Source organism: Pempheris klunzingeri, chromosome 18 (genome assembly GCF_042242105.1).
Source record: "Pempheris klunzingeri isolate RE-2024b chromosome 18, fPemKlu1.hap1, whole genome shotgun sequence".
In the NCBI taxonomy this organism is placed as follows: Eukaryota; Metazoa; Chordata; class Actinopteri; order Acropomatiformes; family Pempheridae; genus Pempheris; species Pempheris klunzingeri.
In genome coordinates this window covers 15,913,775-15,931,635 of record NC_092029.1, presented here as the reverse complement: position 1 = coordinate 15,931,635, position 17,861 = coordinate 15,913,775, and the positions used below count along the sequence as shown (strand labels likewise).

Sequence of the window (17,861 nt, the reverse complement as noted above, 5' to 3'; positions counted from 1 at the left end):
GGATTATACATAATAAAAATAATGGGGTACTTCATTAAACCCTAAAGGAGGCAGCTCTTCTGAAATTTAGTCAATAGCGTGTGCTTGGGATTCTCCGTGTTTTGGACTACATGTCCACTTACCAGAGCGAGTGCCTCGCTTGCCCTCTGTTTGGCTGCCTTTGCCTCTTTCTCCGCTGCATCAATGTTTGCTTTAATGTTGCTATAGGCATTGAAGGCTGCTGTTGCATTGAAGGAGAGATTTTTAGCTTCCGCCAAAATACTGTGAAGAGAAACAGGACAAAAGAGAGAAACAGATTTGTTATGTCCCTTTCGAAATGCTACATGCACATTTTGTTAATAAATGAAAACCCAAATGCAAAACACTCCTGAGACACAACATTTACCATCAAAACCTCATCTATGTTACCTATCTATCTAGTCTATAAAATGTGAAAAATAATGACATATGCATGTTACAAGAGCCAAATTCAAAACACCAAAAGTAAGAAAAAAAAAATGTAGCTAGCTAATGTTTGCTAGTGTTACTTGATAAATATATCAATTGATTATCAAAATGATGGTGGATTAACTGTCTATAAATCCAGAATTCACTTGTTTAAGCATCTACTAGGTTGAGCCCCATGTAGACCCTATAAGCATTAGTCCAGTGAGAATGTGTACACGTGTGGTGATGTGTTTATATGTACCCATCCAAAATGGCAGCAGATTCATTCAGCTGCCTGGCGTGTTCCTCTGTGTCATGCACGTGATTAGCCAGCCTGCCGTCGCTTAGACCATCGGTGAGGTGACTGACTTTATCATTCAGCTGCTCATGGAGAGGATCCAGCTCTCTCCCCATGTCCTCCAAGTCCTACAGAAAACAGAGGCTCTGCTTACTTCACTCGGTAACGTGGAGTTCAGATTGGCAAAAAAAAAGGATGAACCCTATGAATCGTTTTGTGTTAGTATTTACCTCTGCCATATTGTCATGCCCTCTGTGACATTGTTGCTAATTAGTACTTGTACTCACGTACATGTGATGCCAATAAAATCATTTGAATTGAACAAAGAGTGAGCGACAGTCAAAATACTTAAAAACCTCTTTTCTACTTCCACATGCTCCGCTTTCCTGATGCCAGAACACATGGTGTTGGCGTCAGGGAGAATATGACACGTTAGATGGAGGTTTTAAAGAAGTCACAGGGGCTCTACAGGTTACCACAAGGTTGACCTCAGTACCTCTATCTCCTTATTGATGTTGTCAGAAAGCTGGTTTGCTTCATCCAGTAGACGCTCTCCTTCTCCAAGTATGTTCTGAGCCTCTTGTCTCACTCCGCTCACTGCAGAGTGCTTCCTCTGAAAAAACAAAACAACAACAGAAAAACAGGATAAATAGCTGCACAAGATGCAGCAACATATGAGCACTGGCTGCACCTAACAATTCTTTTCATTATTAATCTTCTGATTATTTTCTCATTTACACACAAAAATATATAAATATATAATTTCGGCACATCATTGTAGACGTGCAACATGCAAACGTGTATAGATCTAGTAAACTGTAGCAGAGTCTATGTCTGAGTCTGTTTGGATGTTACACCGTTTTGGTCAGTTTGCTGAAGTCAAATCTACAATGAAAGTTGGTTTACGATAATAAAGACATGGCAATCATTCAGGAAAATAATTTTTTTTCTGTACGGACTAGCTCATAGAACGTCTTTATGGTAAAAAGGATTTCCAGCTATTGAAAATAATAAAAGCAGTTAGAGGACACTAGAGACACATCATTAGTGATTTGATTAAACAACGTGTGAACTCCGTACAACCTCAGCGTGTTCTGAGCGCATTCCTATTTCTTCACTGCATAAAGCTTTTCTTTACAGAGGAAAAGACTGCAGGGTCAGGGAAAGACAAAGACAGATATATAAAAGAAAGGAAAAGATAAAGTGCACTCTGTGTGTGTGTGTGTGTGTGTGATCACTGCAGAATGCTTCCTCTAGGACATGTATAATAATCTTCCCGATAAAGTGCTTGTTGTTTTGCTCTGCTAGGAATCAGTGCTGCCCGTGAGCTTTCATTGATGATGAATCATATACAAAAGGCTTAGAAGGACAAAAAAAAGAATGAGTGTTGTCTGGTGTCTGAGATGAATAAATGGTTAGATGCTCCAGTCTTTAAGATTCTTTCCAAGCTTTAGGACTTTTTTTTTCCATTTTAGAAGATCAATCCCAAAAGTTTAAATACTGTGTGTAAAATCTGGCTTTCTTAGCTCGTCTGTGTGCCTTTATGATATATGGTTACCAATAATAGATATAATTCCTGCATATGCCTGCACAGAGAGAGATTGGAGGTACAAAGACGTGATAACCTGCACGTAGATGCCAACTTGGAAGTCAAGCTGGTGAAATATTACAGCATATGTGAGTGATGTAGCAGCTGCTGTTTAGGCGAAGCAGAGGAGTAGAACAAACAGACCATGACAGCTTAAGAAGATCACTTCATTGCGAAGGGTGGATTAGATATACTGTATGTTGCAAAGAGTACTGTATGTTGTATGTGAGTGTTGCAGCATGACTTGTCATGCGTTATTACTTATTACTGGTTGAAAATGTACTTTTTAGTTTTACTTGAAAAACTGATGACAAGGAATCTATTCTCTCTCCAAGATTCACTTATTGGTCACGTGTAGATGAGAGAAAAAAGTCAAATTAACGTATTTTTATCTATAGAAATGGAATGTTTTGCCATCAACCAAGGCAGCTTAGTTTGAAAGGATGACAAGTATTTATAAGGATTGTGGGAATGTGGATGGAATAGTATTTTCACATAATTCAATTTCAATGTATTAATAAGAGAAAATAAAAAAAATCAATAGTTTATAGTTTATCTGCTGCTTTACACGGTAAAGATCTAACATTATGAAAGAATATCAGCAGTAAATCACTTGAATAGTAGCTAATTACACCACACATGAGAAACTGAGAAAGCAGTGAAATAGTGAGTATAGAAATGATTGAACATTCAGCAGCAAAGCTTTCTGACTGTGTTCTGCGTGTGTACTCTGTGTGTGGATGTGTGTGTGTGTGTGTGTGTGCACCTCCAGGATGGTGACATTAGCTTGGTTTTGTTCAGCCAGTGAGCCAGCCTGCCTCGTCTTTCCCTGGGCAGAGTGGAGAAGATCCTGGGCCTCCTGGAGCTTCCCCTCATGGTCTGAGAGTTTCTCTTTTATCTGGGGAAGCAGGTGCAGAGGCGTTAAGCTAATGTCATTTAAGGCCGCAGAAGACAAAAAGGAGTAAAGACTGGAAACTATAATTACCTCTGCTTTGAGGTCTTCAGTGGCCTGATGGGGGTCACCAAATAATCTCTTCACTTTCTGATACAACTCCTCTGCTAAGCTAGAAGGAGGAGGAAGGGAGAGATTAGAATATTTACATTTATATTTTGGTCCTTTCACACAGCGTTATTTGAGGCTTACTAAAGTGGAACAGTGGAATAAGTTAGTATTTGTGAACGCAACAATTCACAGAGGAGAGGCGAGAAGAGGAGAGTTATTGTGATGCGTGACAGAGCCTCGGCTAGTGCAAAGACAATAATCACTCCAAATGACTGAATGGTGAAATGCTGGAATGAAATTGCTGATTTTCTTCTATTGACCCCCCAGGCTAAGTTGGATTAAATTGTAGCAGCGTAAAACATTTCAAATATCATCACACTAATGTGTGTGTGCGTTTTCATGCAACTGGGTAGGCGTGTGAAGCAACATGTGCTAATGTACGCTGCAGCAAGGCATGCTACATCAATAAAAGCAACAGATAAAACTGGCAGAGAAAGTCACTCAGAACGACTAAAGCCGAACCACGGCAGACATCAGTGTGTGTGTCTGATGAAGATATTCTAAGCCATACATTTTGTATCACATTCAGTATGTATTCAGCTTAATGCAACAGATACCCAGAGCTGACAATACAGCTACTCAGAGTGCAAGCACGACAAAAAGGGACTTCAAACTAAAGGAGCATTTCATCAATTATTCACAGCTTTGCTATGCTGTTTTCACCCTAACTATAGTGCTGTCAGCTAACTCACATGGAATGTATTTTTATGTGAATATTTACAGCGTTGATATTTGGCATCTAGGCTCTGACCCGTCAAAAGAGAGAGTGACGATAATAATTTACCGCCCAAGGGAAGACAACTTTCAGGCGAAGAGTGTGGCAGCAGGCATTTAGCGAGAGGGGGTGAAGAGCACTGATGGCTTAAGCGGTCGGTATGCAAAGCTAACGTCTGAACTGGCAGGGCCGTGTGCAATTTCTTTCTTCTTTCAAGCCTTCAATTTCTACCTTTCTTTCCAAAGAGTGACGATCCAACATTCAGACCAACCTCTTGCAGTGATTGGCAAGCTGTGTGTAGGTGACAAGGCAATTTTTTCCAGCCATTCTCTACTATTGTAGCACAACGCTATAATTGGCTTCCAGAGACTGTCTAAAAATGTAATTTGTTATGTCCAGAGATAAACAATTACATCTTGCTCCTTTCTATTATGGCAGGCTTTTCACACCACCTTTGAGTGTGGCTGTCAGTGCAGTCCCAAGCTCGAGTTGAATGCCCTGACCGTCTTGCAGGCTTTGCTTCATTTGATTAGACCATCAAGATTTGCAATGCAGCCTTTAGTTCACTCCAAATTTTCTCATTACGCTTTGATTCGACATGATCTAGAAAGCCTTCTTACTTTGCAAATATTTAAAACTGTTTTAATAACCATATGCTTACCATAGTGTCCCTTAATGAGCCTTATTTTTCACCTTCAGCTTTAATTAAGACAACAAAGATCTTGTGTCCTCCAGTTGACATCACTCAGAGGACAATTTCATACAGTTTTGGGGATATATGCAAGGTAATGATTTGGTATAATGAAACTTTAATGAACCCTTTAGGGAATAGCACCAAGAAAAATAACTTAATAAAAACAACCATTTACCCAACTGATTTTTACACCATTAAGTTATGCAGTATATGAATGAAATGTCAAATTTTCAGTATGTACACAAACTTTACAGACTACTGACATACTGAAATTATATAAAATATGGAAAAACAGGAATCTTATATAACTATATCAGCTTTATTCATTTTGCTGATGCATCCCTTTGTTGATTCTGTGTTTTTCTCTGCTGCTCTGGTTGAAATCTCCCCTCAGGGTTCAGTCATATAATCAACCACAGGCTGACAGACAAGTCACTCAGTGGCAATTTCTCTTTGTCTCTCTTATTCTCACACTCTCTACCACTGCAACTCTGTGTCCATCTGTCACTTGTTCTCATCTCCCTCTGTGACTTTCCCTCTCGCTACACGTTCTCTGTATGCGTCTCTCTGTTTCTGCCCCTACAGCGATACAGTGCTTTTAATTAACTCATCGACCTCGTCAACATTTGCTGCTGAAAGAGGCAGACAGCGAGATGGGGAGAAAGGGGTGTGGGGTGGGGGGGAGTAGATTACTAATTCCATCAAATGACTTGAGAGTGAGAAACACTTTGTTACAACATCAGCAGAAAGTCGAGGCTTTAGGATATGTAGCAATCAGATGCCTGCTCAGTGGGAGATATTAACTCCTGCTGTCTCCTGTGTCAACAAAGACACAGACAAAAAATCATGACATCAAAGACAGAAACGAACTTAAGGGCCAGCGTCTTTCTGTGATTTAACGGCTTTACTGCACACAAATCGTGCACCCTTAGTCCACAGCGGCCCATTTTGAAAACCATGCTGTATGTTGTTACTGCATTCTTTTCTGCCACTCCAGGCACCCACTGAACTCCATTCATTTCTGTATATGAAAATCAATGAGAGTCTAATTGACTCTAGAAACTTCTAAAGCAATAAACATCAAGTCTGCATTCATTTTTGTCAAAGTTACATTATCAATACGAGGTAACACTGTGCATACTTTTCAAACAATTCTGCGAATAAACTTGAAAAGGCCTTCCTGACAAAATGTAATGCAGGGATGATGTTTGCATCGATATATCACACAACTCGAGTTACGACAGTGTCCTGACTAATTTTCATAATGCACAAAAAATTAATAGAAGCCATTGATTGCATGGACACTGGGAGAAATACACCCAAGGATCTAAAAACTAAAAATGCAATTAAAAGAGATTTTTTTAAATGTACAGTGTACATGGTTCAGAGGGAAAACGCATCATGTAGTTGACATCCTGGCATTTTTTAGGTATAATATATATACTGATCATGAAGGTGGCTTTTAGGCATATTCTTCTTCTCCTGTTTCTCTCTCTTTTTGTGCAAGTTCAGCAAAAGAACACGTCTTGTGGGGAAACATCCGCAGAACAACAAGCAAGAACATTTAAAAATGAGATCAAATCCCAGCAAGGACAGAGGTAATCTGAGACACATGAGGCAAAGCATTAGCATACAGGTGCGGAAAACAAAAAAAACAAAAAATAGCTAAATAATTAAAAGCAAAAACAACAGGTAGATGACAAAAACATGGTTTCATGCAAACAGTGATGAGGGAAATGGGGGTTCTGGTAAAATCAATCAACAAGACTTAAAAAGGAAACACAAAAACAACATTTAAAGGGAAGGTGGGCAGTATTGCAAAAACTAGCAAGATTAAGACTAGATCCCATGAGACAATGGCTCCATAGCCGGTTGGGGTTAGCTCGCTGTACAAGAGTCTGTCGCTGAGCTGTGGCTCAAATTCTGGGTGCTCTGCCATCCTTGTGGAAAACTGGTCACATTCAACAAGTGCACAGGCAGGTTGGAAGGTATGTAGATAGAAAAGTAGGTAGCCTTCAAATCACTTTCCTTATAGACAAGAAAACACTAAAAATCATAAAACTTTAAAACAAAAAGTGAACAATAGCAAAGCTCAGTTTTTCCTGACTCCAAAATCTACTCTTGGCATATTTGCACTCTGTTCATCAAGGCATTTAAAGCTACAGTATAGGCTGCTCATCGTTGTGTGTGTGCATGCTCAGAAATTGTGTGTCTGGGACAAAGACTAGTCTGTTTTCTCTAAATCTGTGGATTTTTTTGTGTGTGGGAGAAAGATACATGACCTGGTGTGTATGTGTGTGTGTTCATGTGTGTCCATACTTCATCTCCTCCTCGGCGATGCTCTTCTTCCCTCCCAGCTGTCGTTTTCTCATCTCGGCTAGCATGGCCTGGATCTCGTCCTTCATCTCCTTCAGGCTTTTGTCTGGAGTTCCATCCCTCCGTGAAAGAGTCTGGTTCAACTCAGCAGCCTTCAACTGGAGGTCTGGACACACATACGCACAAGAACACTGCATTGAGGATACCATGGAAATTATATAAATGCCCTCAAGCGTCTTGTTATAATTTTGATTTTATTTTAATTGCTCTGCTCGCCAATTAAACCTGCATCTATTGACTTTTTGGCCACTTTGGGGCAGAAGAACTACACAGCAAGAGAGATACATACAACAGACATAGTATTACCTATTATCACCATAGCCAGCTGTTAGACGAAGTTAGCAACAAGGAAAAATAACCTGTCTGATGTTTGGTGATGTGCAGGTTTTGCACAGTGAGGTTTTTTGGCAGTAGGTGAAGAGAGTGGTGAGAGTGAATCATAAAGTAAACTTCCAGTCAAGGACTGAAACAACAAGTTAAAAGAGGCTATAAGTCTGTGCAGAGCAGCAGAGTTGGATGCAGTTGAGCCCCATGGGAATGCCATTAGTTTTGCAGGTATTTGATCATAAAGAAATGCATTGGGCAAAGTCATTCATCACAGACAGACTTTCATATACCTGTATAGCTTCAGTCTGACAGATCAAATGCATTTAAGATGCAGGTACTATCTTGTCTTTTTAATGCACGATATAGTTCACAATAACAGGAAACATATATGGTTAAATAATTAGAGCATTTCAGCTTACATTAAATTGGTAAAAAAAAAAATCATATTCCTATAGAAATGTTCAGTATGTAGAGATGCCTTCATGTTGTAAAAGATATACAATATACAGCTGCGTCCATGGGCTCTACTGCCACGTCTCAGCTTGTGGCTCAAACTGAAAGACACCATTTGATCCACACTCATTCAAACACAGACACACGCTGCGAGTCAAACACACATAAACAAACATGCACACACACTAAGTGTTTTAACACCATTCAAAGCCAGTGATTTTGGCAGACTTTGTGTTTGCCCTGCTTTTATCAAATTAAAGGCAAAGCAATCAATGATGAAACTGCACTAAAACACTCCAAGGCTCATTTGAATAATATTCAAACTGCTGGAACTTAATGAGGAGCGCGTGTGTGTGTGAGTGTGCACGTGTCTGTGCAAGACCGAAACACAGAGCTTAAGAGTCTGTTTTGTATTTCCGTGATGCGCATGTGTATGCAGCAAGCTGACTGTGTGCGTGTGCCATGTGTCTGTGGTGATGGTGTGTTCCTCTCTCATTTGAAATGGAATCGTGGTATGATTAAAGCAAGTTGAAACTTAAATAGTGCGTGTGAGTGTTTGTAGGTGGGCGGGTGGGCAGCATTTCCTCTTATTTGAAATGTAAACATGATGTGATTAGAGCCAAGACAGAACTAAAGCCATCATGCTAATGAACAGCTGTACTGCATGTGTGTATGTGTCCGCATGCCGCATTTGTATGTGTGTGTGTCTGTGAGTCAGTGAGTTTGTGTGTGTGTCACAGCCATATAATTACATAGTGGGATTTAAAAGCCAATTAGACACTTAAAACGTGGATGGAATCATATTATGGTATCTAGTAAACATGAGCACACACACACACACACATTGAGGCAAGTGTGTACAGTATTTCTTTGCTTCATTATGTGTGTGTGTGTGTGTGTGTGTGTGTATAGTTATATGAATATGTGCGTATCTGCACCAGTGTTTGTGTACTATATGGTGTGTGTGTGTTTGTGATAGCCACTAATTAAGTCTCTAATTGCTACTCTCAATCATCTAGTGAGCCACAACACACACACACTCTCTCTCTCTCGCTCCCTCACACACACAGATACCTACACACACAATCACACTGCGATTAGGCAGAAGGCCAGAGAGCTCAGAGCAACGAGGAGAGGACAGTTTCATCAAAGCCAGTCCGAATGTGTTTGGTAGGTTTTCTTTACCCCAAAGGCCATAAAAATTTCATCATGGTAATCAAAATTACTAATGTTTTGAAATGGAGAGTTTTACATGGAACCCTTTTTTTTTTTTTTTTAAATGAGAGAAAGAGAGCAAGTGGATCTTCAGTGAAGGTGAACTGATTCTCATTCAAGACACACGGCACTACTTTAACAGGTTGTCTGATTTTTAATCAAAGGTAAAAAAGAAAACTAATTTAATCTGTTTTTCAGTCTAATATGGCAGGTCTACCTTGGAGAGTGTAAAAGAAGAGAGCCTTGGCAGCAACTAAAGAAGAGCTCGACCAATTCCAGCACAAAGGGTCAGTGTGACCTGGGAGGTGGCACTCCTTGTTAAAGACAGCTTGAACAGAAGAACTGCACTCTCACTCTCTCACACAACTCTAGTCCACTGACAAAAACGCATCACAAGCTGGTCACACAGCCACTGATGCAGGGACTGAGGGAGGGGACGCTGCAGCTGCACTGGCAAAGGGATACTGAAGCTGCAGTGAACAACTATCTGCTAGTTACACATGCAGAGGAGGACTGAGACAAGTCCTCTGCCAGAGTGAACTACCACAAAGTTCAGATTTGAGAGAATGTTTTAAACCATCGGGCGTATAGCATCCTGCTCTAGGTTGGTATGTTTTCTTTATTGTGCTACACAGAACTTAAAAACATAAAGAACTCCAATGAAATGCTGCACAATGGCTGTATGCATGCACGTTAGATGAGGTGTTTCCCTCCACCTGGCAAATGTGTAAACCCCACTTTGCTTGTACAATCTCTCTGTTGCCACACACAGCCACTCTCCCAGGGCACAGTGTCTTGCCAACTAGCTGCTAACAAAATAAAATAAACAGAGTCACTTCACCCTACCTGGTGGGTGACTCTTTATCACCATGGTCAGTAGTGCTGCAGTCTCTATTGTTCAGGCAAGGCTTTGCACCAGCAGCTGGCACCAGGCGCCTGCAGCTGGCCGCCGGCCCATCACTTGCTGTGATTGAGCTAAGTTTTCCATTAGTGGGCTAACAAGGAGGCAAAAATATGTTTTGGTTGTGTCGCTCCGAATGTGTCTCTCCCTCTAGGGTGGGCAAATACATGTCTCTGCTTTTTGGGGATGTTGGGTTGTAACACTGATGGTACTGACACTTTTCCTATCACAGTATTGCTTTTACATCTAATTCAACCTGTAAGCTTTTCTGAGGATGCTACTTATTTTTAATTGCTACTTTTTAACATGTTTGTCAGTATAATTATTCATTTCATTATCTTCTTTTTGTACCTTTTCATATTTGTGTATATATACATGTATATCCCATTCTCCTCTATTCACCTAAATTTCCCGCAGGGATCCCTAACACTTAATATAATGTAACATAATGCAATATACTCTAATGACAGGTGAAACTAGTGAGAGTAGACAGATAAATCCAGAAATCCCAGTTGGCAGGACACGGAGGCAGTTAATGGAGGAGAGGTGGTGTTCATTTCTGCTACCTTTAGCTCCCAGCAGTGTATCCCGGATGAACTGCTCCAGGTCCTCAGCTCGTTTATGAATCCTGTCAGCATCATCCTCAACCTGCTCTCCATCAGCAGACACCTTAGTGGCCTACAACATACACACAGATTATGAAATAATAAACAAGTGTTGAATAAGTGAACATATTGACTTCGGTCTAACTAAGGAAGGAAAAAGATGGAGGGATGAGGTCTTACAGAAGAATGACAGACGATGATGGCGATACACACACAATCAATATGTTTGTGTGTTTGTGTACGAGTGTGTGTAGTTGACTCTGTTTCCCTTCTGTTTTTCATGTCTGCATGTGCACTCACATGCCGCCACAAACACAAACAGGATGATGGATGAATTATTGACATAAGAAGAAAGCACAACCTCACGCATTAACCAAGATACACACACACACACACACACACACACACACACACGGGAGAGCAGGAAAACGAGAGATGGATGAATCCTTGACAGACATGAAAACACATCCTATGACACTCAATCTAACACACACACACACGAAGAAAGAGCAGGTAATTATTGTTGCGATTTGACAGGACCATGGTGTATCATTTTAGCTGGTGTGTGTGAGCGAGCATGTGTGTGATGGGGTGTTGGGGTGATAGCATCGCTGTCAACAAATGTCAAGGTCCCAGTCCCTAAAAGGGTGTAGCTTGACAGTGTGAATGCGAGTGTTATTTTTCTCCACTTGGCATTTGTGGACCTCCTCCACAAGAAGTGTTTTTCCATTTTGGTTAACTCCTCTCAGAGACATAACTGTGATTCTAAAGAGAAAAAAACAAAGTGTGTATAGATTTTTGCATCCGGTATGGAGGCAAAGACATATGCTTTTGGGTGTTCACTGAATATGTTTGATGAAAGAAAATTAAAATTCTTTATTTGAAACACGCTTAAGTATGCGTGGATCCCCGAATGTGTCTAGCGGGCGCAGGCCAAGGGGCCTGGGGGACCGCTGAGAGCCTCCAACTGAAGTGACTTATTAACATTTTTGGTTGAAAATTCATAAGGCTCAGTCAATACCAGGCACGACCTGATCACGATTTTTGATCTCAATCCTGATCTAGATCCAAGTCCTTCCACATTTTATTTGAATGGACCCCAGAGGCCCTGAAAGCTAGAGCTCTTTTTGTCTCAAATGGTTTGTGCTAATTTTATTGAAATGTGGACCATTGAAGTACGAAATAAACTGCCACAATAAGGTTGTTTTTAGACCGCTACACGCGCATCCTGCTGTTGGTTCCATGTTATTCTGCCGTTTGAGAAATGGTGGTGTAAACAAGTACAGTAAATGTAAATCTAATTTTTGTTTGGCAATATGAAAAATGTATTTCCCAATCCTGACAATGTGTCTTGGAGAGTGTCTAAATCCAGTTTAGAGTTTTTCATGTTATCAGTTTTGAGCTTATAATGTATATTGTATATTCCTGAATCCATTTGTGTATGTTTTCTCCTAGGGCCTCTAGCAGGGGTTTAACGTCTCATACTTTGTCTATGATTAGTCCTTCTGAAGACCTAACAGTCCCAGCAAACTGTATACTCAGGTGTTTGTTTTTACAAATGTTTCAGAGATCCCTCTGACACTTATACTAGCATGTTAGAGTAGTTGTATTGGTTTCTGTACTACTAATATGTCATTCAGCATGCTGCAGCTGGCTATTGGCTGGACCCTTTTTTTGTGTTGTTTCTACTGCAACTCACACAGCTTGTTGTAGAAGTAACTGGACTTCGCCGTTCTTTGTACATCAGTGTCACTGTGATCTCACTCCCTACGACAGACTATATTTGCTCCATCTCGTTATGTTAGAGACAGACACAGAAAGGGAGTGAAGAAAGGATAAAGAGAGAGAAAGGAAGACAGACAATGACTGAGACTAAAGTCGAGTCAAAAGAAAAAAATAAAGCGGCGGTACCCTGCTGTGTAGCTGGTCCATCTCAACGACCAGTGATCCCAGGTTGGAGTCGGCCAGTTGCAGTAATCTCTCTGGAGCTTTCTGCGGTGACAGCATGTGCTGCAGGAGAGAAACAGGGAGATGAAGGAATTACACAGAGAAATGCCTGACACATTTTGGCCCAGGGCTAGGCTTTTGAACTGCCTGGCTCTGTGCTGTGGAGCTGAAAAGAAGAGGATGAGCAAAAGAAGGTAGGAGGGAGGGAAGAATGAAGAAAGAATTAAACAGAAAACATACCTGATAAAACTCAATACATTTGAATCTTGTCACACTAAACAAGATAATAACATAGTTCAGTGCAACCACAGTTAATCACTTTTCATCACAATTCATTGGAAACGTGGTAAGTGTTGTTAAATCATCTTGTTGACAACGAAAATGCTCAACAGCCGCAAATGATGATTTGTGTTGGAGGAGGTGGCAATTAAAGAAAAATAAAGATGTTAGGATTCATAACACTTTGAAAACACTTGAAACCCAATCTCAATACAAGATGTTAATGACAACGCTCCTCTAACTATTGCAGGTTGAGTGAGCTGAACGTGTGTGTGTGTGTGTGTGAAATCTTATTTGACAACCAAGTATTTCAATAACTCTCTTTTGATTATATGGGGCCTTTAATATATTGTCCATAACTGACTTTAAAATGATTTTACTAATTTTTCACCATATGCTAATAGATAGAATGCTCAGTTATCATCAAACCTTAATGATAGCATTAGTTTAATTAACTGATTGACTACTGCTGACTTCACCACTGCTGTAGTATGATTAACATTTGTTAGGACATGAGCTTTATAATATTCTAAAACACCCCTTACAACTAGACAGAGAACATCTTTTTTTACCTTGAGCTCCTCAGTCATGTTCTCGAAGCGGTATAACACCTTATAGGGTGGTGGGAGGGGTGTGGTCAGGGTGACTTCAGTGATGATGCGATACAGGCGGTCCATATCACTGATCAACAAACCCGTGCACTCATCATCACAGGCTAGAAAAACAAATATAAACACACAGTTAGACAGAGCTGGTGTCCAACTAAATCTATTAGAGGTTTACAAATGGTTTGCTTGGTTGTGTGTGTGTGTGTGTGTGTGTGTGTGCGCGCGCACACATGTTGACACTTGTGCAGAGTTTTGACTTGGCAGAGAAAAATGAAAGAAAGAAAATGAAAGGAGGAGTCATATATGTGTATATTTACTATTGAATGGGTGTTTCTGTGCTTTGTTTGTGAGCCTGAAAACAAATCAGTGTGTGATTGCTGTGACTGCTTGTGTTTTTGTGTTTAAGTGACTCTGGCATCAGAAAGACAGGGCTGTCGATGCATGAAATTCAGCACAGAGAGGCAAAAGCACCTATTATGAGCACACTGCAGGCTAAAAACACACACTAACACAAGCACACACCAGGGGATTCACTCAGATATACGCACACACATCTTTCTGTATCGTGTGTATGTGAATTTCTCTCCACTTCTATAGCCTGAGGCTGATTTATTGCAGAAATTAAAATTTCTGACAAGGGAAATCAAAGATAAATTAAATAAAATAAAAACGGTTTCTACTCTATCAATCTCTGACAAAACTGGAACACACAAATACACTAATGCATTCATGCACACACACACGTACAGTAAATGTATAGTACATTATATGTGGGAGTTAATAGCGGCTTGTCAAATCCAAGCCACTGAGGTATCCCCAGTGATGAAGGATTCTATTTGTAACTTCCACACAGCTTGAAAGCATCCTCTTCAACAGACACAAGATGTGCTTATAGACAGAAAGCCTCACTTCCATCACGGTCTGCTCTCTGCGGTGCTGGTTGGGCGCCTGTCTCTACAGCGTTTGGCAAGATGGGCCAGAGGTTCTAAAATTAGCTTCTGCCTCCTCTTCTGGACAGTTTACACAAGATGGTGTACGTATGGCTACCTTCAAGTTTGCTTGGTGAAGTCTTGATGATTGAGCGGTGTTGTAGCCTTACACTCAACAAGTTGTCTTTATATTGCCTGTGTTTGTTTCGGATAATGACACACACAACTGAAAAGGCCATAAACTGTTCAATGCTCATGTTTACATGTCATAATATACTGTCTGCCTAACAATCTAAGCCAGTCACACCATTTTTATGTTCCTTAAAGCTAAAACCAATAATGTCAAACTATGGCTGAACAGTCCACTTGGTAAAAATGAAATTGCTTCAGAGTGGATTAGCAGTTGGGACAGTTGAACATACAAACACGAAGTGACTGTTGCGATATGTTAGATGTTCCTTGTTAAGAAGTACTTAACTAATGTTTCACTTCAACGACATGGACTGTGACCATAGAACTCTAAAATAATACAAAGCCAATAGACTCAGACCTGTAACTGAGCTACGGTGCAGCTCAGATGACAATAATTTACATTTTTCTGTCAAATGATGCACATCATCACATGCTTTCTTCACAGTGTACAATAAACGCAGCATATTAGAATTTATTATCACAACCATGGAAAGTAGAAGCTCAATGATGACCCAAAGTAAAGCCCAGTGATATTATCTTAGGTTCAGCTTAGTACACTCATGCCTCACACTGGAAATTCACACACACATGCACGACATACAAGTCCAATAATACACACCTGTGCCTGTGCTGTGTAACTTACCGCTGTTAAAGTTCGGTTTAATCTTTGCATCTACAAAACAGCTTTGTAGGCAGGGCCTCTGGTGTATTTCTACTGTGAGTCCAGGGTGAGTTTGTCCAGGTTGTGCTATATTGTAGATATCATGTTGCTGTCCACAGTGCAGATATTTAAATACAATACATGTTACAGTGTCATATGACGATGGTTTTTCATAACTGGTGGCTTTGATCAGATTTTCAATGAACCGCATCTTTGTTGGATGGGTTTTATATCTTATTCTCCTGAGACAATGAAAAGTTAAATTAAACTAAAAATATAGAAAAGTCAAATAGGATACATCATCTTCAAATGGCTTATGGTTATATTTGTTTCAGTTTTATTTTTTGATATTTTCACTGTATATAAGCAGATGTACTTATGCCATTTTCCTATTTAGAAATATATTACTACTATTATACTGTCATATAATTTATTGTATGTTTCACCACAGAGTAAATGAACTCTTGTGTGGATTTCAGCAACATTTGCAACCAATGACATCACATATTGAAATCTAGGTGCATTATAATGCAAATGATGTGGTTGGGAGATGCTACCTGCATTTCACTCATTCAGGACTGCAGACTCCCAAAGTGCTCGGTTGCCTCTGATAGAATGGGAAAAAGGACAGAGCAGAGGCAAAATGCAGAGTGCAATCACTCTACAACAAGTGCACAGCAGTCTGATCGCTCCACTCAGTGTAAACCATCAGGACTTGTGATTATAGTTTGGACGCAGAGGCGACCGGTTTGCTATCAGGGTGCACTGCAGCACTCGCGCTGCCAATTTATGAACACATGCTTTGTGTCTGAACACATAAAGACCTGAGCAAGCAATTTCCTCTCTGACCTGACAGCAGCAATTTCACATCAGCCTCTGTCTTACAACCTTTTCTTCTATATTCTCTTACCTCTAGACATGTTAATGGTGCAGAATTGGCCCTGCCATTATGGTCATATTAAGTTTAAATTAGCTACAAATTACATTGAAATTATTTTCTAAATGACTTGAATCTGACTTCATGTCTCCCATGGCAACTGGAGAAAAGGGCTTTGACTGCTCATTTGCATTTCATCGCCAAAATAACGTAAAAATCACAACATCAGGGGACAATTCTTAATCAGAACGAATAGAAGAACACAGAAGAAAGAGGGAGAGAGGAGGCCTGTAGGTTTCAGTAATCTAAGGACACTTTGCTATGATCTGGTGCTGTAAAGTTAACTACTGTGATACTAGTGGTAGCTTCTGTTAATGGAGACTAGTCATCAAGGCCTTTATAATGACTTCAGCTTCTATTTTCCGTTTCAAGTATTGGCACAGAGATTCATATTCTCATAACAATAAAGAAAGAGAAAAAAGAAAATAAACAACAAGAAAAAAGCATGAAAAAGGAGAACCAACATTACACTAAATAAAAAGCCGTGTGTTAGTCTTACAGATGATCCCAGCTGGTCCACACACATGCCTGCCCATGCACTGGTCACACGACTTCCCCGACGCCCCGACCCTGCAGCGGCATTGGCCTGTGACCGGGTCACATGGTCCAGGCAACGCTCCCCACGAGGAACACTTACACTCCTCGCAGCGGCCGCCTGGCATCTGTGGGTTACCGTGGTAACCAGTGGCGCATCTGGACAGGGGGATCATGGGAAGAAGAAAAGGAGCTCATTGTTGCTTGCAAGTAAAAGCTTCCATTACTTTTAATGAAGACTGCCAACAAATGACGCTAAACAGGAAGTGAAAAGAAAATTCTCCAGCAATCGTTGCTGAAGTAACCAAACGTCACACTTGAGCACTTTTACATTAGAATGTACATATACACCACAAATTAGCCTCATCCCCACCAGATGTTTCCATATAGTACACTACCTACTTCACTGTGCATTACAAAATTCTAAAAAGTATTAACTTTGTCCCAATGTCTGGAGTATCTTATTCATCCCATGTCCCACATTAAAATTTCATTAGTTCAAAGTTCATGAAGTTTTAAATAATTACATATATTGTGAGTTTCTGTGTGTTGGTGTTGTGTGTATGTCTCACCTTTCACAGTGTTTGCCCTCATATCCCTCAGGACATGCGGTACATCGGTAGTCATCGAATACCTCCGCTACACAAGTTGGACTGAAACTGGACACAGAGATTACAGAAGATACATTTCCAGTGAACAGAAAATAAGTAATTTAATACTTTTACAGTCTACGTGTAAAAATGCTGAGAAAAATAACAGAAATGCACATAAAAATGTTACAGCTAATATGATGCGTATTTGATTCATGATCATACGTTCAATTTGTAGGGACCAACCATCAGAAAAGAAGAAATGAATAAACACAGAAAGTTTTACTTGTTCTCTGGGTTGGTGAGGGGACAGGCACAGGGTTTGCAGTCGTCATGGAAACCTCGGACCACACCATAGAATCCCGGAGCGCAGCGTTCACAGCGATCCCCCTCAGTGTTGTCTTGACAGTTCTACACACACAAACACAAACACATTTATGTTTTATCTGTGAAGACACTACATCGCCTTCCATTCATTCTCTAACCCAGCGGTGACTCTAACCCTGATGTGTGGGTGTTACAT

General features: G+C 40.3%; 1 protein-coding gene across 1 annotated transcript in view; it reads right to left on the bottom strand.

The window, feature by feature from the left end:
* lama2 (laminin, alpha 2) overlaps positions 1-17,861 on the bottom strand; it is a 165,835-nt gene that overhangs the window by 28,822 nt on the left and 119,152 nt on the right. Inside the window, exons 34-45 of the mRNA XM_070849929.1 lie at positions 17,625-17,749; positions 17,321-17,407; positions 16,714-16,907; positions 13,460-13,602; positions 12,573-12,671; positions 10,623-10,734; positions 7,104-7,266; positions 3,298-3,376; positions 3,079-3,210; positions 1,221-1,337; positions 689-852; positions 123-261 (exon numbers count right to left, since the gene is read on the bottom strand). Coding sequence (XP_070706030.1) covers positions 123-261; positions 689-852; positions 1,221-1,337; positions 3,079-3,210; positions 3,298-3,376; positions 7,104-7,266; positions 10,623-10,734; positions 12,573-12,671; positions 13,460-13,602; positions 16,714-16,907; positions 17,321-17,407; positions 17,625-17,749 — 1,554 coding nt within the window. The remainder of the gene's footprint in view (positions 1-122; positions 262-688; positions 853-1,220; positions 1,338-3,078; positions 3,211-3,297; positions 3,377-7,103; positions 7,267-10,622; positions 10,735-12,572; positions 12,672-13,459; positions 13,603-16,713; positions 16,908-17,320; positions 17,408-17,624; positions 17,750-17,861) is intronic.